The 27,042-nt window shown below is 40.3% G+C and overlaps 2 protein-coding genes across 4 annotated transcripts in view; both read right to left on the bottom strand.

Annotated features, from left to right (window-relative positions):
- The window catches only part of TTC33 (tetratricopeptide repeat domain 33), a 49,551-nt gene extending 27,422 nt beyond the window's left edge, over positions 1-22,129 (bottom strand). For 2 of the 3 annotated variants that reach the window (XR_005825582.1, XM_040579794.1), the window contains exons 1-2: positions 22,011-22,129; positions 21,097-21,325 (exon numbers count right to left, since the gene is read on the bottom strand). Coding sequence is in view for 2 of the 3 variants with exons in the window: in XM_040579794.1 (XP_040435728.1) it covers positions 21,097-21,317 (221 nt within the window). In the remaining variant the exon portion in view is untranslated. Of the gene's footprint in view, positions 1-21,096; positions 21,326-21,823; positions 21,946-22,010 lie in introns of those variants that run through there. The other variant, XM_040579795.1, reaches the window with a different exon arrangement.
- Positions 22,130-23,369: 1,240 nt separating this feature from the next.
- PRKAA1 (protein kinase AMP-activated catalytic subunit alpha 1) overlaps positions 23,370-27,042 on the bottom strand; it is a 32,828-nt gene continuing 29,155 nt past the window's right edge. The window contains exon 9 of the mRNA XM_040579421.1: positions 23,370-26,502. Coding sequence (XP_040435355.1) covers positions 26,258-26,502 — 245 coding nt within the window. The 3' untranslated portion in view covers positions 23,370-26,257. The remainder of the gene's footprint in view (positions 26,503-27,042) is intronic.

Below are 27,042 nucleotides of genomic sequence, written 5' to 3'. Positions count from 1 at the left end.
GTACTAGATAACGATGGGAGAGAACAGTGCCTACACTTGACAGTCTGCCATAAGATGTCTTTCACAAATACATTTTATATTGAATTTAAGCTGAGGGCCCTGCTGCCTTTGACTTATTATAAAGTGGTAAGACTTTACAGTCTGGTGGATGACTGATTCATGGTCCACCCCACCCAGATAGCACAGTTATCTGTAAGAAGACAAGAAAATTTGCAAAACAAATGCAATACCTCTGCCTGCTAATCAATTCTCTTGCTGCTAACTGACGACCACTTTCGTACACTGGTGCTATCAGCATGGGTGATTTCAGTGTTTGTTCTTCAAGCACGAAATACTTACTTCAGCTCCAACTAACACAGAATCACACAGTGATGGGCAAGCACTGGTTGAAGCAAGACCAAAGCACACATTTTATCTTTTAGAAAAACATTTCTATTCAGGAAAAACTCAAACAAGTTTCAAACCACTAAACAAAACATGCCAATCATGCAAAACTCTAGAAACTGAGTGGTCTAGAGTTTTGTTTCTGGCCTTGTTGCAGAATCTCCCCGGACCTCGCACTTCATACTTTTCCTTGAAAATATGGTTTGATATAAAACTGTATGATATTACACAGAGGAATTTACTTACCTGCAATAAGATTACAACATGAAGACTGTCCGAAGTTCAAATAAATACACTATTAATCACAAAGACTTCCTTATCTTTGCAACTGATCTCACAAAAATGCTCAAAAGGGTCAAAAGGTTAATTTTAATTATTTGTCATAGATTGAGGACTTTTCAGGGTAATTTTTAAGTGAAAACGGTTAATAGCACTAGTTCTTAACTTAGACAACCAGGATATTATTCAGCAGAGAAATGGAAGAATTTATTATGCTTCCTTCAATTAAGTGGTGGTTTTGCTGGTTTCATTTTGTCATGAAAACCAGAAGACTCTGTCTCTGAATTGTCTGACTGTCTCTGAATGCATACCTGATTAACTTTAGAAATATTAACACATAGACTACAGTGAGAAATACATAGATTTTAACCATTCAAAAGTTAAAAACTACAGTATGGATAAATGTTTGACTGTAAGGAGTCGTCAAAAGAAATAAGCTATTTCTACCTGTATCCTATTAACACAAAACTGTCAAGAAATTACAAAACAGAACATAAAGAGGTGTGTAAAATGAGAGATCTTAATTCATCAGTGTGCAATATTCGAGAACTTCTTCACAGACAGGCAAACCTTTTACCTGTATTTCTCCAATATCTATAGTTGCAACTTACACAACATACCTCTTTGTCTTAAACACAGAACAGAACAATAATTTTTCTATTTAAAAAGGCAGTGCTAACAACAGAGTTGTTGATATGGAGGAGATAATTGTTATATTCACATATGCTTTAAGTGATATTAGCGAGCTTAAGAACTGAAATTGTCAAGACCTTCCACACCACTAAGGAATATTCTCACACAAGAGAACATTTAGTATGTCATACAACTACTAAGTTCATTTAAGAGCACTAAAAAGAACAAATATGAATGCTTTCATGTTCAACATTAGTGTCAGGTAAGACAACTGGTAAAAAAGAAAAGGAACCCTCTAGAAACTGCTTTGCAACCATCTATAAACACATAGAGTACTTTGCTAAATCCCAGACTTGCAATTTAACATAATTAAAATTGGGTATTAATTGTCATTTTACAGATGAGAACTCTGTAGGAAGCCAAAATAAACAGTGACAAACAGAAGCAGGCCTGAGGTTTACACACAGAAATTCAAATCAAAAAAGGAATAAAAGTTTTATTACTCCTGAGCCTGACATTTCATTATTAAGCAGTAAGAAGAGACCTTCATAATCTTACAGGCTTCAAAAGAGTAGTAATTGTATAGTTTCAGTAAAATCAATTCACTATTTTAATATCCTAAACAGAATCTGCATATTAATATAAATAAAGTATCAGATATCGCAATAGGAATATTTTAAGTATTCACAGAGAAGTAAAGTATTTTATGCTGAAATGAAGTTTTAAATACAACACTTTAGTTCCTAAAAATACTTTCAACAGTAGTTTCTCAGAAAACAGCATCAAGAAAAACATAGAAGAAAAACGGTTATGCCGCATTTGAACCAAATTTCAGGTCATATTCTGGCCTTGAGGGTTATTTGTTCAGATAGCCTTTAGAAACACTGTAGTAAAGCTAGAATGCTAGGTACCATCTATTTTCTTCTTAGTAGAGTATACATTTAATCCTTTTAACCTTTTAAGTATTTAACCACAGACGGCTGACAGCTCTGTCTCTCTTACCGGGGATCCTACTGGTTCTCAGAAATCAGCCATAGAAACTAGGGCAAGAAGTCAAAAGCTGTCAACAGCGCAAAAAAAAAAAAAAAAAAGCATGGAAAAAAGTTTCTGTGATTTAGATACCAGTAGTCCTCTATCTTTCTCAAAATGACTTACTGCCAAAAAATGATGCTCAAGAGTAGGGTATTAACAGGGCAAAACATTTTTGGGAGATGACACAAAAAGCAACAGTCTGTTCACATTCTGAGTAGTTCATTTGATCTAGTTGACATACTCTTGCTGTCTGTATTAAATAATTTAATTCCCCTTCGTTTTCTTTCCCTCTATTACTTCTGGCCTCTTTTCAATGTCTGCTGATGTCAGCATCACAGAGTAATAAGGACAAATTACAAATACAAACAAAGAGAGATAAAGACAGAGGAAACATGTCATTCTCTATGGCATTTTGAGACTTAAAGGGCAATTTCATTTATTTTTCATGAAATACATTAAGTAGGCGGGTACCCTATAAATCTCTCCACATAGCAGAAATGATTAGGAAGTATTGATGTTAAACAACTATAAGGTACTAGAGCAAGGTACTAGTCAGCAAAAAACATCAAGTCTCCTGAAATAAGTGACGTAGAGATGTGTAACAAACACTATGATCTAATTACAAGGATGTAATATAGACATGTACAGATTGTGTAGACACTGGCTGTCACCATCCAGAACTAAAGGAATGCATCATGCACTTCCAAATCCCAAGACGACTAGCATGCAAATCATAGACATAAAAGTGGCACGAAGAGTGGGAACTCTTACTATCGGCACTGCAGAGCCAAGGAGTCATAAGCTTCAGTGTTACTAGGCAAAAATACCCTATAAACGGGCAGACAAGGCAAGTTTGTGCTCCAGTTTCCATGACAGAGCTAGTCAGTCACTTATAATGCTGTTGTTTCTACTGATACGCAGCCCTAAAAGAAACAGCAGATTCAGATCAATCATCTGTGCTGACAGTGTCACTTTGCATACACGTAACAGTGCCTATTGAAAGAGGGTAACACCAAAACTGTTTGAACTATACCCTTCAACTTTTCCCGTAGCACAGCATGAGATGCAAAATAAAATATTGAAGATTCAACAGACGATTAATATTTCAGATGTTTTTATCTACATTAATTTCTGGATAGGAATACTTGAGGCATTTAGTCTGCAGTATCCTATCCTTCTGAATCCCAGTTTCTAAAATTAATTCTTCCTTTTATTTTATGACTCAAATCCTACGCTCTACCTAGCAGGGAACGTCCACAAAGAATATTTTGAGTTCTGGAAGGACACCCTATCCATTATACTACCCATAGATTTACAACACACTTTCAGAGAATTAAACAGGACAACAGAAACTAGTTTGTTGCAATAATGCACACAGCTGTAATCTAGAAGATTCCTTCCTCCAGAGACGACGAAAAAAAAAAAAAAAAAAAAAAAAGGAAGTAATCAAAGCTTGATAGCTTCAGTGTTGCATCTGGGAAAAGGATCCATTCTTGCTACCATCCACAAACTAACACCACCAATGAATTATCTTTAGCCTGAGAAAAATATTCATGTTGGGTTTTTTCCCGGTTTTGCTCAGTATTTAAAACTTCACTCTCTCCATCATATCTGATAATAAATTAAGACGATCAAAACTAAGTAAAACTTGGGCACCCTCACAATCAGGTAAAATATATTCAAAACCTATAAATTACCCAGAAAAAAAAAGCCAGGTTAAAGATTTCTCCCATACTTATCTAATTTACATAAAACTTCCTTGGGTTTTATGACAGCAATCTACTGTGTAAAATAATTAGCACATTTAAATATTTATTATTCTAATTTTCATATTCATTTCTTTCATTCTGTATGTCAACAAGACTTGTAAATTTTTTTGCAGTATTGCCTGGAATTTCTTTCTCATTTTGAATTCCACAAAAGAAATCAACTATTTAAAAAATAACTTCTGAAACCTCGTTCATTCAATTCCACCCACAAGACAGAAGTACTGGATTTCTGCCACATTTTTGAAAGGCAATACAAAATGTCTTAATATCAAGTTGTAGAGCCATTCTAAGAGAATCCTCAAAAGTCATTCTTCACTCTCCTCACCTCAGTCTACTCTCTTGCCCCTGCTCTGCACCAGTATAAAAGCATTTGCTTCTTAAACCAAGTCAACAGTCTAATCCAGGTTATGACCTGTCCAAACACTAGTTTGTTTTAAAACACCATGGAGCTCCCTAGTGTAATTCTCCATCTGGCTGCATGAACACAAAGGAAAGCTTTATTTAGGCAGAAACGACACTGCTATATTATAATGGTTTCACATGATGGTTAAACTCAAGTGTGTGTTTGGATGTTGGAACAGTTCACAATCTTTACTAAGTAAGACAAACGCGTTAGTCATGAAACTGAATTCATTGCTTCAAAAATGGCATCTTTAGCAAGTACTTCTTACGACCCTCACACCGAGAGCGCTACAGATTTTTCAGTTTGGCAGAGAAAAAGATGGTATAAGCAAGGGCTGACTAAAACAAATTTTGTTTTCTATATTGGAACATTTTTATTTCAATCTCAACATGTGATCCCACCCCCCAGACTGCTTTGTAGAAACCTCTTCTTTATTAAGCCCCTATTTAAATCCTTTTTGAAGTCTCAATAAATATTAATCAAATTCAGATCAGAAATGCTCTTTGAAGATTGAAAGTTGAAATACTTCACTGGAATACAGTTCTAGTTTAGAACGTGCAATACTTCAAGTAATATGACTAGGAACATAAGTTATGTGTGAGAAATACCAGGAAAGGTTAACCTTCTGACAAATAGAAAAGTTTCAATGACAAACTATATTAAATACAACTAAAACCACCTACATCAACAGCCAAATTACTGCGCGTGAATTTACCATCACCACAAGAGCCAATTGACAGGAAAGCTTGTATTAAACAAGCCTACAGCTTCCTACAGAAAAGTCTAGGCTGCAGAACTCCTTTCAGTACATTTATGTTATTTAACAGGTGTCTTCCACTTTATACAGCAAAATAGGATTGTGGAGCCAGCTGAATACAAACCATTACGCGTCACCAACATCTCTTATCCAAAGGGCCTAGTTAAAAAAAAAATAAAACCTAAAAATATGAACTGTATTTTGTCTTAACTGTCATTTCTCAGTTTTTGCAGAAGACAAAATGCTTAAGCCATGGTCTACTACATTAGATTTCTATTACCAGCTAACAGGCCAAAGAAAACACAAGCAATGTTTTCCTACTACAAAGGTTTCCTACTTAGTTGCTAGAGCCAGTAAAACTTCAGACTAGCAGGAAAACATAGAATCATAGAATCACTTAGGTCGGAAAAGACCAAGTCTATCACCGAGTCAAGTTCAACCATTAACCTGTCCAATGGCAGCCTGTAAAAGCAACCAGTTTAAAGTGACTTAAAAATAGCAAAACTTCTTCATGGAAACAAAATTCCCATGATTGCTTTTCACAGAGTAAGAAAGAGGGGAGGAATGCACTATATGGTACAAGTGTACCAAGCACCATCCAGAGGTATAAAGGCATGGTTCTTTGTCTACAACCTTTGACTTACGGCATTTAAACACTGTCTTAGAAAACTGAGCATATTATAAATGCTGTGATTCTTCTCTTGAGATTGGGATGTATGTACTGGTCACCTACGTGACTGTAGTAAGAAAAATGTACAATGTTTAGCACCTATTTCCTATGTGTCACATGGTTTACCAAAGGTACTTGGCAATATATGTTAACAACTGTGTCATGTTATGACTCTCTCTGCACCCAGCCCTCATAAAAAAAGTGTACTTCATTTACAAAAAAAGTGTACTCCTAAAATTAGAGAAAATAACCACTCTGCATATAACACATTAGCACAGCCCCTTATGAACTAAGAGTAATTTGTTTGAGGTCCAGCAATGGAGAGAATTAAGACTCATTCTGAAGGAGATTAACATTTTAAAAGTGTAAAAACTAAAACATATGCAAGTGAAAATACATTCACAGACATCCATTTCAAATTATAAGTGCAATACAGTAACAATAACACACAGGCAATAACTAGACAGTAATCGCACATAAATGAAGGAACCTGTCTCCATTCCCCTTGCTGTCTTGCCACTTACTCCAATATACATTTTCCTGCCTATTCTGGCAAAAACATTTGTAAACCGTATCAGAGCCAGCAACCCAAAAGAGGCTATTTTCCAGCTAGGCTTCCTCAGCAGTGCAGTGACAAACTGGTACTCTGAGTTGGCTCCCTGCAGGGTAAAACATGGGGCCATTGCGAAGGCATGAAAATGAGAGGGCAGGAGAGCTGGGTCACACTGACCTTGACTGAAATCAGCTTAACCAGTGATGGAACTGCAATCTTTTGACCAGCTATTTGATTTGCCAACAACCAAAGCTAGGTAGCATGTATAGCAACCCCTTCTTTCAATTAACTCAGCCCTGATATAACTAAAAATTATCTATAAAATTACTAAATAGCTAATTCATATGTAAATAAATGAACAAGACAAAAAGAAGTAAAGTCTATCCATCAGAAATTAATTTTTTATTAACTTAACAACCACACATTAGTGTACAGGATCCTTACAAGTAATTTTTCTTGAGGTAGTACATTATGTTCTGAAGTCAACTCTTAAATAATTAGCAGTCCTACAACATAAGTAAAAAAAAAAAAAAAAAAAAAAAAAAAAAAAGAGAATGTACAACTCTTTATTTTCCCCACCTGCTATTTGAACTAGTCCTTCCAAAGACCTAACTGAACAAGAAGTTGTTCTTAAAGGGTTTTTATTCTCAGTCTTTACTGTCAAGCATCCTTTTCAGTTTAAGGATACTTTCATGATATGCCATAAGATTTGGAGGACACCATTCAGGGAACTAGAAAACATGTTGACATACATACAGAAACCAAGATATTTGTAACAAAACACATTGTTGTATCTCAATTCTTTACAAAACTCCTGAAGCAAAATCTGACAGGCAATTATGATCCCTTAAAATCAGCACATTTAAATTTTGGAAGATACAGGCATCAACATGTTCAATGAGGCTAATGCAAGGGATACTGAATTACTGTTTCAAAATTAAATTCCCTGAACCATAAACATACTTGAAACAAAGGGGATGGAGGCAAATATTGGGTTCGTCTGCAACAATAGCTAGGCTTTGTTTAAAAGCAAATGGACAAAGGTATTAAATCAGGAAACTGCAGGCTTTGTTCCCTGCAGCTTTCTCTATAAAGAGAAATATTATTATGAAAAAATAATTTCTAAATACAAAGGTTTTATTATTTAAGTAAAAGCAACTAGGTATATTTAACAGTAGAACTGGATGATAAACAAAACATCAAAACTGTAACTTTAAAAAAATTTAATACAATCATATTTTACACTATCCACATCACAATATATAATGTCATTTAATAAAGGGAATCCTGGGCACTGTGACAGTGGAAAAGGCCCCAGGTTTTATTTGTAAAAACTGCTTAGATTATCTATGTAAATTACTAGATATTGCTAGTACTATACTATGTATATAAATAATAGAATTTTCTATATTTACAAGCTGCATTATTAGAATGTCTTAGTGAAGTTATGGGGAAAATCTCCTAGATCAAGTCAGAAACATGTTCTTGTAACTTGCTAGATAGAGTTGCATTAAAGTATTTACACAAATCTCTAGCTGCTATCTACCAGTACAGACCTGCTAGCAGAAACCAGGTTTCTGCAGGATGGCAAAAGTGCTGGTTTGCTGCCGCCATGTCTACTATTTTAGAAGATGGTTCCTGTCCCAGCCAGTTTATAACAGTAATTTGCAGCAAGAGAAAGGGAATGAAGACAGTTTCAGAGATGAATGCTAAAACTAAACAAGCCAAGTATGAGAGAAAATCACAGTGGAGCATTTCATCTCAACACAACACCCAGGAGAAATGAAAATGCACCTGGGCATTTTGCTTATTATCCCTTATTATCCCTCATATGCAGCAAAAGGTTGAAAGTATTGTTGAGGAAAAATCTCTCAAAGGCTGCATGGCATACAGACATCAGATCCAAAGGAAATCACAGACTGTCAAAAGAATGAAATAAAAAAAAAAAAAAAGAGTTAATTACCTGTGTATAATTCACAAGGCTAGAAATATGCCAGAACATGTGCTTTCACTTATTTTTTTAAATTAACTTTTCAAGCACAGCTATAATGAGTGACAAAATTTAAATGTAAAATATTGTCATAAGTGACAAAAATCAAAATAATAAAATATCAGTATTTATATATTTATAGTATTTATTTATAGTTCATATGGTTTATAGTTCCTTATAGGTCTTCAAATAGTACTACAGAGTTATTCTGGGATTAGATGCAAACATTCTATTTGGTCATAAAAGTGCTAGGAATTAAACAGAAGCAACAGAAGTAGCTGGCAATATAAAAATTTAGAAACTATCAATTCCTGCCCTACTGATTACTAAGAAGAAAATCCAGATTTTTTCTAAACTAAATGTAAAGTACTCATCATTTTCCAGAAACTTCACTTCATCTATCACTATCTATCACCTTTAGAAGAATAGAAGAAAGTACTTGTCAGGCACGACTCCTCTACATCAGGATATTAAAAAATACATCTAAATTAATATACACTGACTGAACTTCTACTTAGAATCAGTATTTTACCCATGCTTCTCTAGTTCCTCTACATATTTAAATAAGGGTTTTTTTTAAGTAAACAAGACACATTTTTGAAGAGTTAATTAAAAAAAAAACTACTACATAGCATACATCCAGTAATTACAACAGCTTTTCACTTCACAAGTTCTCTTAAATTCTATTTCATGCATAGAATGAATAGACCCTCTAAACTGAAATCCAAAGACAGATAACACATAAATTATCCCTCATCTCCAATCAGGTCTCATCAGTTAGGTCCAATTGATCCCACCTAAGTTTAGGTACCTAACCTCAAGCACTTAGAGGAAGACCTCAGTCACCCTGTGGCCTTGCAGGCTGCTCCTGCACTGGCACACTCACAGTGCCAGGGAACGTTCCAGACACCGGCACCTGAGCAGCATTACTCTGTGTCTTACAGGGTGGTCCTTGGCATAGCTGGGGGCAGGCAGCACTCTCCCAGTTTGTCCACAGCCACCCTGTTCAGGAAGGCAAAAGCGCCACAAAACAGTTCAGATACATATATAATATATCTATAGCATCACCAGCTAGCAACAGCAACCTCCAAGTTGCAATTTAAGCTCTTAAGTGAGCTGAATTAAGTTGATACCTTTCTCCTTACATTGTGAAAAGACCTTGAGTAAGTACAGACCTTGAATAAGTACAGATTCATATCTTGGCTAACTCCATTAAGTGCCTAAAGTCACACAGGATCATATATAGGCATCACTTAAACCATGTTTTCTACTTAAGGAAAATACAAATACACATATAGATGCTTCTATACTCTACAGCTGTTCAACGAATACTCCATTTTTTATTTATAAATCTATACCTACATAAATATGCACACATTCAAACACAGATGGACACTACATTGTTACAATTCAATATCCTCAAGTAACAATAATTCAAACAAAAAGACTCTCAAAATTATTAAACTCTATGTACAGTTTAAACACAATCCCTCTTGCACACACTCTAAGAAAAATCTGCACTAAATTAGTAACAATTTCAAAACTGATCTCCCGCTTTGCCAAATAATAACCAGTTGTTGGAAAATAATGTTTGCCAGAAGCAAAGGGAAATAGCTAAATTAAAGATAAATTGCAATTTAAGCAAAAGCAACTACTTAAAACATTCTTCAAAGAACTTCCTCCTCAATGCGAGAGGACAACTAGATGCATTACCAGGAAGCAACAACTCTACCAGTAAGTAAGGAAAAACAGTAATAAATAAAGCTAGCAACAAAAATTAAATTAAAGATTAAAATTAGCATGTTACTTCAAACAGCAGTTTATGGGAGGGTGGTTAAACACTGTAAAACACTCTCTGCACCTTTTTTTTTTAATTACTATTCCTGCAGAAATGTTATGAGGCCTGCAAAACAAACCATGTGTTCTGACAAATAAGAGAGAAGCTGCAACATGTGCTTTTCCCAAAAAATGGAGGTAAGAAGTCCATACTTGTTCAAAGTCTCTTCTGTTTCAGCTCATGTGTCCTAACACTCGAGTAACAGTTCATATACCCTTAAGACTAATTTTAGTGAGCATATCATGTGCAAGGCTTCTCAATAAGCTAACAGCAAGGAAGTTATATATACACACACAATAGACAGGAATGCTAAACACTGAAAAACATGTAAAAGTGATTAGACATTTTGATTAGAAACCATTACCCTATATGTACTATAGAATTTCACTTACAGTGGTAAGCCTTCCTATTTTCTCTGCATTTTTGCATGACTGAAAACACTCAACCTAATCAAAGCTAGCAATTACTGAGATAAAAAAAAAAATCATTTTATTTGGAGAACACTGGTATTGGTCATTGACTTTGAAAGAGTAAGCACTATATGGAATTGCTACTTATACCTGGCATGCAAATTATACCCAAGACTGATACCAAATAGTTATTTTCAGCCTGCAAGGAACAGTAGGATTAAGTACTCACTACATACTCCTAGTTTCATCATAAACATTTTCTAGTGATTTCGCCTATACTTAATTCCAAAATCCAACTGTGTAAGGCGTTCAGATCACTGCTATGGAAGAGTCAACATTCCCAATGCAATATACTAGTAGTCTAACAGATTTTTAGACCTTTTTGTAGGAGCCAGAAACAAAAGCTGAATTCATATACTCCCAAATTATCTACTGAATCAATCCTTCTAATTTTCTAACTGTTGAGATAAATATTTGCTTTAAATAAGGTCAGATATCAGGCCAAGATGGTAAGAAGGCAAAGACTGCCCGTTTTTTTTCCATCTCTGTACCCAAAGCATTCCACCAAAGATATACGGACTAGTGAAACAAAATGAAAAATAAAGAAGTTTCCCATCCATCGAGAAAGGTTCCACACCAATGAACTGTACGGTCAAATCCAAGTCTGAGCATCTACCTTCTGTATTCCAGCTGTGTCTGTAGGTTTAATGGTATGCAATTACAGAATGGCCAAGACTGGAATGAACCCCTAGAGATCACCTAGTCCAAACACACTGCTCAATGCAGGGTCAGCTAAAGCAGGTTGCTCACATTATTGTCCAGTTCAGAGTATAGTCCAGGTTCTGAATATCAACAAGGATGGAAAGTCCACACCATTCTCTGGTCATCTGCCATCTATCAGGTTGGCCAAGCATGATTTCCCCCTTGCTAATCAACGCCAGACACTCCCAATAATCTTCTTGTGCTTCCCATGTTTCAAAACGGTTTTCAGGATTATTTGCTTCATCACCTTCCCAGGGACAGATCTGAAGTTGATGGGCCTGTAAGTCCCTGAATCCTCCTCCTTACCCTTCATGAAGATAAGAAGTGACACTTGCTTTCTAGCAGCCCTCAGGAACCACCTCCAAGTCATCATGACCTTTCAAATGTAGTTGAAGAGTCTTTGCTCATCACCCACCAGTTCCCTCAGCACTCATGGATGCACATCATCAGGTTCCATTAACTTCTATATGCCAGGTTTGTACAAACATTTCAGTCCAATCCTCATCCACCAAGGGTAAGTCTTCCTTGCTGAGGACTCTCCTTCTGTTCTCATGGGCCTGAGGTTCCTGAAGGCAAGTCTTATCTCTAAAGACTGAGACGAAGAAGACATTGGGTACCTGGGCCTGTTCTGCATCCTTTGTCACTAGATTCTCTATCCCATTCAGCAGAAGACACACATTTTTCCCAGTCTTCTTTTTGCTGCCAATACACCTGTAGAAGCTCTTCTTGCAGTCCCTCTCATCCCTTGTCAGATTCAATTCCAGGTGGGTTTTGGCTTTCCTAATCCCACCTCGCATACTCAGACAGGTCTCTACAGTCTTCCTGGGTCACGTGACCCTGCTCCCACCTCTTCTACATTTCCATTTTATGTTTGAATTTTGTCAGAAGCTCTCTGTACATCTACGCAGAACTACTACCACCTTTCCTTGATTTCCTCATCAGCATGAGCCATTCTTGAGTTTGGAGGAGGTAACTTGAAAAAAAATGCAACCAGCTCTCCGGGACCCCTCTTCCCTCTAACGTACATTACTTCTCCTAGGCTATTCCATAATATAACTCAGCCTATTAAACTGGTGAAATGTTTCTGCCAAATACAGGTGTTGGATCTTCCACTAAACCTCTTCATTAACATTCTATTATGTAAGTAACATCAGTTTTATTGACTGAAAATTGAAATGCACTTTTGACACGATGATCTTTACCTTTTGTCATGTTAGCTCATCAAAATGAATTATCAAGATGATCTGAAAGCAATTATATTACTTTAGCACTTTTGTAACTCATTAGTAATCAAATATTTATCATAATCTAAACCTGAAAGACATGGGTAAATTGAACAAATAGAAACATTGCAAGAACATGTCATAAAGGTTTTTCAACTTCATTTAAATAGGTATTAGATTTCTGATCCATCTGCTAAATATTTTTTTTATCACACTTAACTTACCAGTACATTAAACACACTTTTTAAAGGAGTGTGCCTCATCATCTGACACTGACACCTCACAACATCTAGCTTAGATAGCTAAGGAATCACATAGTACACATGCTGAAGTGATGCTGGCATATTAGCATTGGGGGGGGGTGGGAGGTCTCAACTGCCAAAATATGCAATAAGTAGCACTTCATAGAAGTGATTTTTTTTTTTTAACACATTAGAAAATAAGTCATTCCCAAAGATTAATTCCTCTAGAAAAGTAAAAAGTTCCATGAAAATTGATCTGTTACCTGGCCTGCTCATAGCACTTTGAGATGTCTTTACTTAATTTGCTGCTGTGAAAGCTAAAGAAAGACTAAAACCTTATTAAACAGTCTAATTTACTCACCAAGTGACATTACTAATTATTTTAACACGGGCAAATCTCTGTAAGCTTGGCCAAAACATAAGAGCGTTCCGGCTGAAAACACGATCTTCCCAAACCAGCACCAGCTTTAGAGATGAAGATACTTTTTTTAATGCAATATGGAATAATAAAGAAATAAAATCCGAAGTGAAAGCAGTATTAACTTTATTTAGCAAAACTGAAAAATGAAATGCAAATCAGTAAGAATTTAAATGCAATAGTGTCTATTTCCAAAAGAGAATGAAAGTAGTTAGCTGGGCATGCTTGCATCTCTGCAGGGTACACTGAGAAGAACTCTATCGCCACCCTCAGGACCAGCTACAACAGCGCCTACAGTTCAAAAACGGCACGAGATTTACATGATTCTGCAACTCGGTTATGTTGAAGACAGTAGTCCGACAGAAGCTTTTCTTCTCCTTGCCGTTAGCTCTCTACATGTCACATGTCTGAGGACATTATACTGCAAAGTTTAAGCTCGTCTAAACCTGTCCTTAAGCTTGTGTCCACAGCCAAAGACTACCTACCTACCAGCCAAAATACACTGTAATTGCAGAGTGCCGTCTCCAAAATACTGAGGCTGAACACATGAGCTTTTATCCTTTTGAATTATGACAGATTTAAACAGTGTAGGACTATCAACACAAAAAAACCCCAAACAACAACCAACCACTAATCTGAATTATGGTTGTTGGCTTTTTTTAATTTTGGAGGTTCTGTTTGTGATTGGGTTTGGGTTTTTCTGAGGGGTGTGTGTTTTGGGTTTTTTTTAATTCCAGTATATGGGAGTACATCTATACCAGTGTCTCAAGCTGGATAACCCACCAGCATTGTAAGTATAATATAAGCCAAACCAGTTTCTCCTCTGGAATATTCTCCATTCTTTCCACCAACAGTCAATATTCTGCTTCCCAAAAGACTGTGCATAAGTTTGTATATGTTTGTTTAATTGCTCCTTCCCACACATCAGAAAAAGCACACAAGTGTGACACTTCTTCCACACACCTGTCTTCTTTCAGTCCTGACAGCAAGATCACTCATTCATAAGTCATGTTCAAAACTGCATATTGATCAAGTTTTGAGGTCAGAATTTCCTAAACCATATCTTCCACATTAACAGACCCACAGGGATAATCAACCTAATTCAACACCTGTTTCTGACAGTCTCCCCATCTTTCTTCCCATCCCACAAAATGACTAAAATCTAGATTAGAAACTGTTCTCTTCATTACCATTTTTCTTCTGCAATTGTCTCAGCCCCACCCTAACAGGTTCATGCACACACATTACAGCAGGTACAAACACTCCTCAAGTATCTCCCACAAAAACTGAAAACCCAGAGGGCTGCCACCTGCAAAACAATTCACCCATGGCACTCCTGAGCTTGCCAATGGCAAGGGAAGCAGGCTGTATAAATTCTGACCCCCAAGAAGTCCATCCGTTATTCACAGAATGGTTGGGGTTGGAAGGGACTTCTGCAGATCTAGTCCAAGCCCCTGCTAAAGCAGCTTCACTGAGAGCAGGCTGCACAGAATCACATCCAGGAGGGTTCTGAAGGTCTCCAGAGGAGACTCCACAACCTCTCTATTGGCCTCAAAGAAGTTCCTCTTCATATTCAGATTGAACTTCCTGTGCTGCAGTTTGTGCCCATTCTTCCTTGCCCTGTCACAGGCACCACTGGAAAGAACCTGGCCCTGTCCTCTTGACACTCACCCTTAAAGTATTTGTATGCATTGATCAAAGCCCCTCTCAGTCTTCTCCAGGCTACACAGGCCCAGCTCTCTCAGCCTTTCCTCAGAAGGGACATGCTCCAGGCCCCTCATCATCCTTATAGCCTTCCACTGGACCCTCTCCAGTAGTTCCCCGTCTCTCTTGAACTGGGCGCAGTACTACAGATACAGCCTCACCAGGGCAGAAGAGAGGGGGAGTATCGCCTCCCTTGACCTGCTGGCCACCCTCTTCCTAATGCACCCCAGGATCTCGTTGGCCTTCTTGGCCACCAGGGCACACTGCTGGCTCATAGGCAACTTGCTGCCCACCAGCACTCCCAGGTCCTTCTCTATGTCGTGACTTGAAATGAGTCATTTAAGGCAACCTCCCTCCCCTTGGGACCAATGACTAAGTTCGTGATAACCTTGGACTGAATTAGGGTGAAACACCACCAACCAACCAGTTTTATGATTTATTAAAACAAAATACAAGATGTGGCTAGATATGATAGCTCAATGGCAATTACTTTAACTGGCTAAGCAAGTCCCATGCCACACGTTGTTACATAGATCTAGTCACTACTCAATGAAAAGAAAGATAGGAGAGGAGAAGGTGCAGGGGGGGAAGATATCACCACCTGTGGATCCAGCAGTGTCCCACTGGTTCTTTTCACCCTGGGTGTCTTGCTGGTGGGGGTCCCACTGAAGCTTTCTTCAATTCAGGTTTTACGCTCATGAGGATGCCCCCTCATTTACATACAAAGCACGGGTGGGTGTGGTCTGTGTCTGTGCAAGCTCAGCATGTGAGCAGTGGTTGTGGGGGTCCTCATCAGTGGTCATGAGGGGTTCAGGCAACCCCTGCTGTGCACATCAGCAGTTGCCTTATGTTACCACAGAAGTTTCTTCCAGGAAGTGCCAGTTAGATCTTGTCCTCATGAGACCTAAAGCCATTCCATCCTGTACAGGAGTGGACTGGAAATTAGGACCATGCGTGGCAATCAGTTAGGTGAGGGGAATGTGCTTGAGCTTGTAAGTCACGAACCCTGGGAGGACAAGGAGTGTGAATAGACACAACAATTAACATGGTGAGCCATGCCGAGAGAGGACAGGGGAGTGGAGGATGGATGGCACCAAGGAGAGGTAACACCTTGCTGTTAATTGATGGTAGTTAACCACCCATCAGGGATTGCCTAGTATGCAATGCTTAGCTTAAAGAACCAATCTGTTTAAAACATGCAACTTCTGAAAATATATATAAACTTGTGCTTCTGTACAATAAATTGACATTTGTTTGCATCAAACAGTATCCCATCTCTCATCGCAGCAATCCTGTACCACGCTGTGGTTACCAAGGTAGGCAACAGCAGCTCGCTCTGCAGCTACAGCTTGTTTCAGTTCCTCTCCAATCTGAGCAGAACAGATCTGCAGCAGGTCCACTTGAATTTGTGCACTAGGCAGTGTTTGAGGCAATTATCAATATATCTGTTCCTTACACTCTGCAGAGCTGCCTTCCAGCAGGTCAACCCCTACCCTACCCTACTCCCTAGGTCCTTTACACTTGCCCCTGTTGAACTCCATCAGGTTCCTCTCCACCCAACTCTCCAGCCTGCCCAGGTCTCGCTGAACGGCAGCACAGCCCTCGGGTGTGTCAGCCACTCCTCCTGGCTCTGTATCATCAGTAAACTTACTGAGGGTGCATGCTGTCCCTTCATCCAGGTGACTGATGAATAAAATGAACAGGACTGGACCCAGCGCTGACCCCTGGGAACACTGTGAGCTACAGGCCTCCAGCTGGACTGTGCTGCTGATCACAACCCTCTGAGCTCTGCCTTTCAGCTAGCTCTCAATCGCCATCAGTGTCGACTCATCCAGCCATGGCACCTGAGCTTACCTGTGACAATGTTATGGGAGAGAGTGTCAAAAGCCTTGCTGAGGTCAAGGGAGACAACATCCACTGCTCTCCCCCCATCTACCCAGCCAGTCATTCCATCACAGAAAGTTATCAGGTTGGCATGGTTTCCCCTTGATGAATCCCTGTTGACTACTCCTGGTAACCTTCTTTTCCTCCACATGCTTACAGATAACCTCCAGGATAAACTGTTCCATCACCTTTCCGGGGATGGAGGTGGGGTTGACAAGCCTGTAGTTTCCTGGCTCCTGCGTCTGGCCCATTTTGAAGACCGGAGTGGAGGCTTTCCTCCAGTCCTCAGGCACCTCGCCTGTTCTCCATGACCCTCCAAAGATGGTGGAGGGTGGCTTGGCAATAACACCCCAACAGGGTCCATGGAGTTGTGAGTGTCAGGTTTGCTTAAGTGATCTCTAACAGAATCCTCCTCGACTAAAGAATACTCTTTCTTTCTCCAGACCTCCTCGCTTGCCTCCAGGGTCTGGGAAACTGCAGAGCCAACCTTGGCAGTAAAAACTGAAACAAAGAGAAGGCAGAGTTACTGAATGCCTTCTGTATCCTTTGTCACCAGGGCATCCACCTCCTTCAGCAGTGGGCCCACATATCCCTTAATCATCATTTTGCTGCTGAACTACTTGAAGATGACCTTCTTGTTGTCCTTGACCTCCCTCACCAGACTGAACTCCAAACAGACCTTAGCCTTCCTTGTCACCTCCCTGCATGTTCTGACCACATCCCTACATTCCTCCCAAACGGCTTGTCCCTTTTCCCATACTTCATAAACTTCCTTCTCCTGTTACACATTTGCCAGAAACTCCTTGCTCATCCTTGCTCATCCAGCCTTCTGCCCCCTTTGCTTAATTTCCCACTCACAGGGGATGCACCTATCTTGAGCTTGGAGGACATGATACTTGAGTATCAGCCAGCTCTCTTGGATCCCCTTCTAGAGTCCTAAACCATGGGATTCCTCCAAGTAAATCCTTGAAGAGGCCAAAGTTAGCTCCCCTGAAGTCCAGGGCTGAGATCCTACTTACTGACCTGCTTCCTCCATGCCAGATCCTGAACTCCACCATCTCATGGTCACTAAAGCCAAGGCTTCCCCCAGCCTTCATATCCCCACCCAGTCCTTCTTTGTTTGTGAAGACAACACCTAAGAGCACATCTCGCTTTGCTGGCTCCTCCACCATCTGCATCAAAAAGTTATCATCAATGCTCTGCAGGAACCTCCTGGACTGGATGAGCCTAGCTGTTTCAACTTTCCAGCAGGTACCAGGGAGGATATGAGAACCATGTCCCATATGGTCCCCCATAAGAACCAGGACCTGTGATCATGAGGCTTCCCCCCAGGAAGCACCGACAGTCACTTTACAAGTCAATCACATCTCACTCATCCACAGAAACACTTACTGCACACACAGAGACTAACAAAACCATGGTGGGGGTGTAACACCATCACTGCTTTCCCTTACCACCAAAACCAAGCAACAGACTAATGAAGCCTAAAGGTGGTAATCAGTATTCCAGCTAAGGAACAGCAGATCTGCTTATGAAATTCGCCTTTCATCATATTAATTTTGACATGCATATTACCTCAGAATCTATTTTCCTTAAGAAGTGAAGTTGAATTTATTACTTTCAATTCTTTCCTTTTTAGCCTCTTCCTTCTTCCCAAGCCTGTTTTCTTTCAGGATTCTCTTCACTCCACAAGCAACACTAATTAAGATGCCATCTTAGTTACTTTCCAGTGCTCTGCCTTTCTTCTGAGTCTCTTCAGTGCAAGTGATACCATCCTTTTGTCCAAATGCTACACCGTCCAATTCAAAACCTTCTTACTGTTACTATGATTTGGTATTTCAGAAAACTATCTATATTAAGTATTTAATTATTGACTTGAGTTTGCTTACATTGTACTCAAGAAACAGACCAAGTCTGAAAAACAATTACAGGAATCACTTTCCACCATAGAGAATATACATTCCTTTCAGTCTGCATCAAGTTCCCTCTAATGGCATGTCAACTATTCTACCTGTTCAAGTTACAAAAGCCTCCCATTGCAAGTTTAGTGTCTACATGAAATCTTTTTCAGCCAGATCTTTTGCTTAAAAGAAAAATAATACCCTGACAGCACCATACTACCATAATTGATTAAACTGTACAGTGTGCTAGAGTAACTGAGGGAAACCACAATTTCAAGTTAGAACTTCCATTACGCCTCAGATGTAAGCATTAACACAAGAGTGTGATAAGCCTCCCAAAAGCTGCATTTTAATTTCTTGTAACTTATTTCTCAGCAGCTCTCATAAGCACTTCTGATGAGATATAGCCCCCACCAAATGCACAGAACAACCTTTTGTTGCTACTAATGGATGGGTTAAGCTTTTGTGTGGTTTTCTAACTGACAGCTAAAGGAAACTCAATCTCTTAAGACCAAGCAGAGATATTAAAAGCACCAAAAATTACCTGCTACTCAAAATAAATACGCAGCAGTTTATCTCCCTGCCCTAAATCACATATACAACAGATTATGTGCTGCTGTTCAAGAGATTTATTGTACTTTATATAATAAATAAAAACAAATAATCAAAAAAGAACACCAAAATCCACAGAGAAAAGATATACAACATCCAAAATCCAAAACAAAACACAAGGCAAAGGTAAAACGGAAGATAAGACAGAAATAAAAATCAGTATCTGTTTAATGTATCTAAGTATAGTAAGTATTACTGATTACCAGATACAGAATGAAAACATTTGGAAATAAATTATGTTTTCTCAAGCTTAAAAACACAATCTCTGTATCTTGAAAAGCACAGAACAGACCTAACTTTCTGCAGGCCACTGTATAATTTTTTTCCAGTGTTAAAAACCAAGAAGTTGGTACACTCTTCATTTTAATAATGAAGCTATTAATATTAATGCAACAACTTATGCAACTACTGGTTTAAAGGTATTGATTAATAGGATGGCAGCAGGCTTAAAACTAGTTTAACTTAACCTGGTTTAAATTTAGAGTCAACTTTAAAAGGTTTCAAAATTTTATTCAAGAATTAGAGAACTCAGGAGCACAAAAGGATGCACAGAAGTGAATCACTGTCCCCCTCAACAGTGTCACCATTCAAAAAGGGGAAACTGTATTTAAACATTTGAAAATGAGCTTTTTCTCAAAGATATTTTGCATTTATTATTTTTTAAATCAGACCAGACCACACACAGAGTGTGTTTACTATCATATATAAACTTGCCTGCTTTAAACTTCTAAATTGTTGATTCCTCCATATTGGCCAGGGAACTCTTTTTTAGGATGAAAATTTTTAACACAAATAAGTTTAACAGCAAAGAGCGCATACTGATTTATTACAGAATTGTTTCTATTGGGAAAATAACATTATGTCTGATCCGGGCCAATGAGTAAAGCAGAAATCCTCACACAAGTAAAATCAGGATACAGATTTAATGTCAAGTATTCTGAAGATTTTAAGGGGACTATTTAAGGGAACTGGTTTTTCCCCCTCCAAAAAAGATATAGTCAAATGTATAGTCTCTCTTTCCCTCTTCTAGCCCTCCCCTGCTTCAAAGGTACTTTCTGCTTGAAGCATAACAGGCTAATGGAACCATCTTTGCAATATCCTTCCAAAATCGCCAGACTATCAAGATTCAATACTGCTATCAGATGTTCAGAGCAGCTACCTGAACCTCACTTTCCAAACGCATTAGACAAATTAACAGTGCATTAGCTGCTTTGAAGTATTTACCTTGACACTGTACACATGCAAAAGTTTACTCTTAATAAAAGACACATTTACAAGAGAGGAGAAACCTACCAGAGTAGCCAAAGCATTACTGAGAGTGTGGCTTACCTCACTGTATCTTACTAATCCTTTCAATTTTCAGATCCAATTAGTTTCTCCACTCCCCCTTCTATCATTTTTTTGTTACATGAACATAGTAAAATGAGGTAGAATACATATTTCACTTCAAAACTGCCAACACCACCAAAGGAAACAGCTTATTTAGTATGAGACAGTAAAGGCAGAATGAAAGTGATCACTTTTTCGAGTATGAAAAATGTGAATGCAGCTACTACCTAGCATTTACAGAAAGGCTTAAAATACCATTTTGCACTTATTCAGTCAATGAAAAAGAATAAGACAACATGAGTACCTCCTATTTTCAGCCAAACTTGCACCCTCATCCTTCAGCTCCTTACTTCTCCTTACACAGTCTTCTAAGAGACTTTCCTTTCTTCTCTTAGTTGCATGCAGCCAGTTAGCATCATCATCATCAGCCAGATCCTTGTCATCCGCAGCTTCTGCTTCAAATTGCTGAGAAGTAGCTTTCGAAACTTTCTCACCGATCTTTCTCTTCCACCCAAAAGAAGCCATTTCGAGAACTAGAGAAAAACATATTTTCAATGGCTAGATAACATAGCTTTTAAGTACATAGAAGAAAAATACAATCTCACTCATCTCGATTCTAAAACAGTACTATGTAATAGACTTCCACTCCCCCACATAAACTCTGTCCATCAGCTTCGTCAGAGGTGTTAATCAGGCAACGATAAGTTTAAGCTCAGCTGGAACATGTTCTACAGCAAGAAAACGAAAAAAGAAAAAAAAAAAAGAGAGAGAAAAAAAGCGCCACAGTTCTGCCACACCAGAAAGCCTTAAAACGTTGACGCTAACACAGCAGAAACCAGACAAAAGCAGAATTAAAACGATTCGGTCCAAGGTGAGAGACACACCACAGACATGTCCACTACCCGGGCCCGCTGCGAGCTGCGCCAGCCACACCGGCCTCCCGCTGCACAGCCCTATCCCACCTCGGCCCAGCCGCCTGCGGGGCAGCTTCCCGGGCGAGGCACCCCCGGGACCTACGGCTCGGCGCTCACCCGGCCGGCAGCGACGCCCGGCACACCCGGCAGGGAAGCAGCAGGAGCCGAGCCGCCAGCAGAGCTGAGGGAGGCCGCGTCCAGCGCCGGCTCCGTCCGAGGCTCCCCGCGGGAGAGGCCCTGGCCCCGACCCCCACCCACACCCCGCCGCGGCCCGGGCAGCAGGCAGCGCGCAGGAGGCTGTTACCTGCCGCTCACCACCGGGCGCTTCTCTTCCGGCTGGCAGGCCCGCGCGACCCTTGACCCAGCAGCCAGCAGGAAGCGGAAGGGCGGGGCGGCAGCCGCCGGGGAAAGGAAGGGCAGCGGCAGGGGGCCGCGCGGGGCATGCCGGGTAGCCCGGGGCGCCGCGGGGCATGCCGGGTAGCCCGGGGCGCCGCGGGGCATGCCGGGTAGCCCGGGGCGCCGCGGGGCATGCCGGGTAGCCCGGGGCGCCGCGGGGCATGCCGGGTAGCCCGGGGCGCCGCGGGGCATGCCGGGTAGCCCGGGGCGCCGCGGGGCATGCCGGGTAGCCCGGGGCGCCGCGGGGCATGCCGGGTAGCCCGGGGCGCCGCGGGGCATGCCGGGTAGCCCGGGGCGCCGCGGGGCATGCCGGGTAGCCCGGGGCGCCGCGGGGCATGCCGGGTAGCCCGGGGCGCCGCGGGGCATGCCGGGTAGCCCGGGGCGCCGCGGGGCATGCCGGGTAGCCCGGGGCGCCGCGGGGCATGCCGGGTAGCCCGGGGCGCCGCGGGGCATGCCGGGTAGCCCGGGGCGCCGCGGGGCATGCCGGGAGCGGCTCCCGGCTCGGGCACGCGGGAGAGCGCTGCGGCGGTGGCAGTGCCGGGGAGCCCGGCCTGCACGAACCGGCCGGCCGGCACCGGGGCACCGCAGGCGGGCCCAGCTCGGTAAACGGGTGCCGCGGGGTTGAGGCCGGCTGCGCTGTGCCCCGCTGCTCGGCGAGGGGTGCGGCCGTGAGGCTCTGGGTAAGCCGGCCCGGTGACAGCCGCCAGCCCGTGGTCGCCGCCTGCTGCTGCCGCTGCAGCACCGCGAGGTGACGGGAGAGCGGGTCCGGCACCCGCCCGTCACTCACGGCTCGGCGGCACCGGCGGCTCGTCGTGAGTACAGCCCCCGCGGGCAGGGCGGCTCCGGGCGGGCAGGGCCGCAAGCGACCGCGCACGGGCGGAAAAGGAGGGGCGTTCCCTAAAGGAAGCAAAATGTAGGACAGGCGACAGGGTCCAAAGCTACTCGCAGGTTCGAGAGGCAGGCACCGAGAAAAAACCGCCTCACGGTGCGTGGAAGGTGCGGGGCAAGCGGAGTCACCGCTGGCAAACGGGGACTTCTGTACCCGGGACTGCGCTTCCTTCTGCAGCAAAAGGGTTTATGGGATCTACAGGGAAACAGGGCCCAGCCTGCCTAGCTGGGAATTCTGCAGTAATTTGTTGTTGTCATATTGCTACTTACTCTAAAATTGCAATTGCAGTTGTTTTTAAAACAAGTATAGCAGTCCCTGTCTGTTATTTTTAACATACATAACACTAGGAGACCGCACACACAGTTTCAAACAAGATGGTTCAGTAGTCCACGTTTGCTTAGTTTTAATTTTTCAAAGTTTAAAAAGTTACACAGTTATAAACAAGCATTTCTGCCATTCAGCATTGTCAGAAGAAACTAACATAGGAAGTAGGCACATCTTAGTTAACAGGACTTCATATCTTACAATGGTAACCAACCAGTAAAATAAAATTTATTTCCAAGTTTGTATTAAACACTTAGATCAAGACAAATATGATTTTTTTTTAAATGTTCCACCACCAAGATGAATTTTGTTATCTATTACCTTGTGAGTTATATTGCACATGGACAATTTGGTTCATCCACGTTTTTGAAAAAATTACAATACAAAGGCAAGATAATTTGATGTACTCCAACAGGAGGAAGCTTGGGAAAACAGAGTAACATACTTGACAGATGTGTTATTTGCATAAAATGCCTCCTTACAACCCTGGCAGCTTTCTTAGTGAGGTTCTGTTTCACAGCCTACTGGCAGATAGTAGCACAATGCTAAAAAAGGTGTGCAAGATCAGTACGAACATGTGAAGAAAGCAATTTCAACAGCAAGATCTACAAAGCATAGGAAAGTCACACAACAGACAACTGTTCTTAGTTCAACTAGGCTGTCAGTCCCCCTTTCTCCCTCCCCCATACCCTATAAAAAACTCAGTTCAATCATAAAACTTTTGGCCATCAAAACTGTTGATCATACCAATAAAGTTTACTTTATTTAAAACTACATATACAGTACAAGTCTGCCAGAAACTTACTTTAACCTCCAAATACCAAGACAAAGGAAAAATCTTGGTTGTCTTAATGCACAAGAGGGCCAAAAAAGTATATAAAAATTAAAAGCTATTTGCAGCTTACCACTTTGCCTTTGTGGTCAGCATTACAAGGAGCAGATACCATTTAAAAATACTTAGATTAATATATGCAAGAATGACCCCAAAGCAGTTCCAGATGAGGAATTACTAGATTTAAAAAACCTGTGCGTTTGTTACATTTGTGCAAGTGCAATATTTAACAATTTCAAACTAAAAGGGTAACAAAAATGAACACACCAATTTATTCAGCACATCAGAACCAATTCTTACAAGACTAAAAACAGGACTTAAAACTAGGATTTGCAGCTGGTCCCTCATGTGACTTCTCAATCTCTGGAGTTTAAACCCAAAGCTTAATGCAAGGAAAATCTTTGAGATGCAGTAATACAACCTCGCATTACAGGGACCGTGTGTGAGGATAAGGAACTGAAGTTGTAACTTGTACCTACATACTAGACAGACCACACAATTGCCCAGTTCAGAACACAGTTATAGCTGTTCTGGGGCTTAAAGCAGCTTTATGTTTCTTCAGCTTCCATGCGTGTTCTTAACATGAACTTCTGGACTGAAGCCAGTTGGCCTGGATTAAACTTTACATCTGTAGCTAGCAGTTTTCCATGGCTGAAGTATCAGTCATTGGCAAGAATCCCCATATATTTTAAGAGTCCAGGTTTCACTGTTCATAGTAATGCCATGATTTCCAGTCTCTCCCTGAGAGAGCAACCTTTCAGAGTAGGTAATGAAGTTTATTTTGAAGAGAACCTTAATTCTTGAGTGCAAAACTAAACATTTTATGACATATCATTTATGTTTTAGTGCTAGATGAAAATGGAACTGTAGCTAATTACCTAAGAGTTTGCAAGAGACAATGTTTTTGTGCAAGTACTAGCTGTGGTTTTAACATAAGGTTCATTTTTCTCCCTGAAACATTGCAAAAATCATTAAATGCAGAAGGATTTACATTACTGGTAATTGCAATTTACTGTTGAAAGCTTTTTGAATATTACCACTCAAGTTGTCATGATCAGTTTTCAATGTTCAACTGAAAAGTTAAGACTATTTAATTTCACAATTAATTCAAACAAAGTTTGCTATAAAGGGTGGCACAGGGAAAAACTAACCTATATATGTAGTTTCAACTGCAAATGAATTCTATATAGTATATGCTAACAAGTTCTAAACAGCTGTTTCAAAGTGTCAACATCATTTTTTAAGAACTGACAATTTCAGATTCTGAAATAGCACACAACAGCCCTTAGGCCATGCTTTTAATTACATCCATGTCTTTCTAAGGAACAGGATTCTCAGCTTGCCATAGCAGCAAGGACCTGCTATGCTGCTACACCATCAGGAGCTTGCTGACAGTTCTCCTTCACAGAGCAACATTTTGTTCAGTTCATGGGGTGCCAAGTCTTCTCAGCATTAAGTTTCTAACAGTTGTTGTGGACTCACTTGTACTCACAGCCCACTGGATTTCACCCTTGCTGCATTACAGAGCACCTACATGCTTTTCTGACTGGTTAGATCTGCATGCATTTAATAAATTTTTCAGCTGTTAGAAGTAGTACATTGTAACATGTGATTCTCTATCATTTACTGTCAAATAAGGGGGAAGAAACACAGCAGTTTTAACACATTACTGTTGGAAGATTTTGATAGTTCTGAGTCACAACTGTAGATGGTGGACCAACAAGTCATACTTAGGTCACTGAAATAGTAAATGTACATTTACAGTGCATCAGATGTATGCATTACCAGTGAAAAAAACAAGAAGCTCTGTCTAACTTAGAAGTTATATGCAGCCTAATGTGCACTCAGTGTAAAATGTTATGAACTCTGCCCCAAGGGCATGTGATTTCCTGTACCTGTATTATGCTACTTGACAATGGATAATCAGAATTCACTCCAGCTTCAAAATAATATACATTAACTGCCAATAATCATCTCAATCCCTGTGCAAATTGCATTCTGCGGCTAGTTTTTCAGCGCCATAGTTAATTTAACTTGATTATAATTGGAAGCATCTGACTATGATTTAGGCATGCTTATTGCTATAAAAGAAATAAGCCCATCTTCAAAATTATTGTGCAAGTATTTTAATAAGGTTTGCACACATCTCAAAAAATTCTATTGTATGACTTCCTGGTCTTGGAGTTAAGTCAGCTGTAGAAGAGTCAAGCGAAGAGCTCACTGACGAGGTAAGGGATGCATCTGCAGATTTTCCTTGCACATCAGCATCTGAGTCTTTTTGACAGGATCTATAGTTGCTCACAGAACCTGATCTCTGTGGAGTTGCAGTCCCAGACTTCGCTTCAGTAATTTCATCTGAGGGGGCAAGGGGAGTGAGGAAGAAAGTTAGGTACCAATATCAAATCAGTTACATGAACAGCAAACATCTTTACCTTCTCACACTTCTCAATTTGGTTTTTTAAAAATCTTGATTACTACATACATAGAGATTGAAAAAGCTGTTTATATTTATATAAAAAGCTGTTTATATTTATATAAAAAGCTTATAAATCTATTAATACAGAAGCAAGTGTCCTTAAGCAGATTATTTCTGTGCTCTGAACTGTGCTACAGAACCATTTACATCTAGTTTAGACCAGCACTTGCCATATTTTTCATGAACTAACTTCAGCAGATAATAGTTCCAGTTAGGTTACGTAAACCAAAAATAGGATAGCATCATAACGTTAGAGTCCAGTAACAGTTCAAATATTTTGTAGATGCTTTTTGCTAGCATCCACTTTATTTTTATTCTGTTTGTTTTCTTTATATTTGGTTATTTATACTTTGTTGTCTTTCGCATTTTTATTATAATTACTTGATACATTAATTGTTAGCATCTATATTAATTTATCC

The sequence above is a fragment of the Falco naumanni genome, chromosome Z (assembly GCF_017639655.2).
Source record: "Falco naumanni isolate bFalNau1 chromosome Z, bFalNau1.pat, whole genome shotgun sequence".
NCBI lineage: Eukaryota > Metazoa > Chordata > Aves > Falconiformes > Falconidae > Falco > Falco naumanni.
This window is presented reverse-complemented; position numbering and strand designations above follow the sequence as displayed.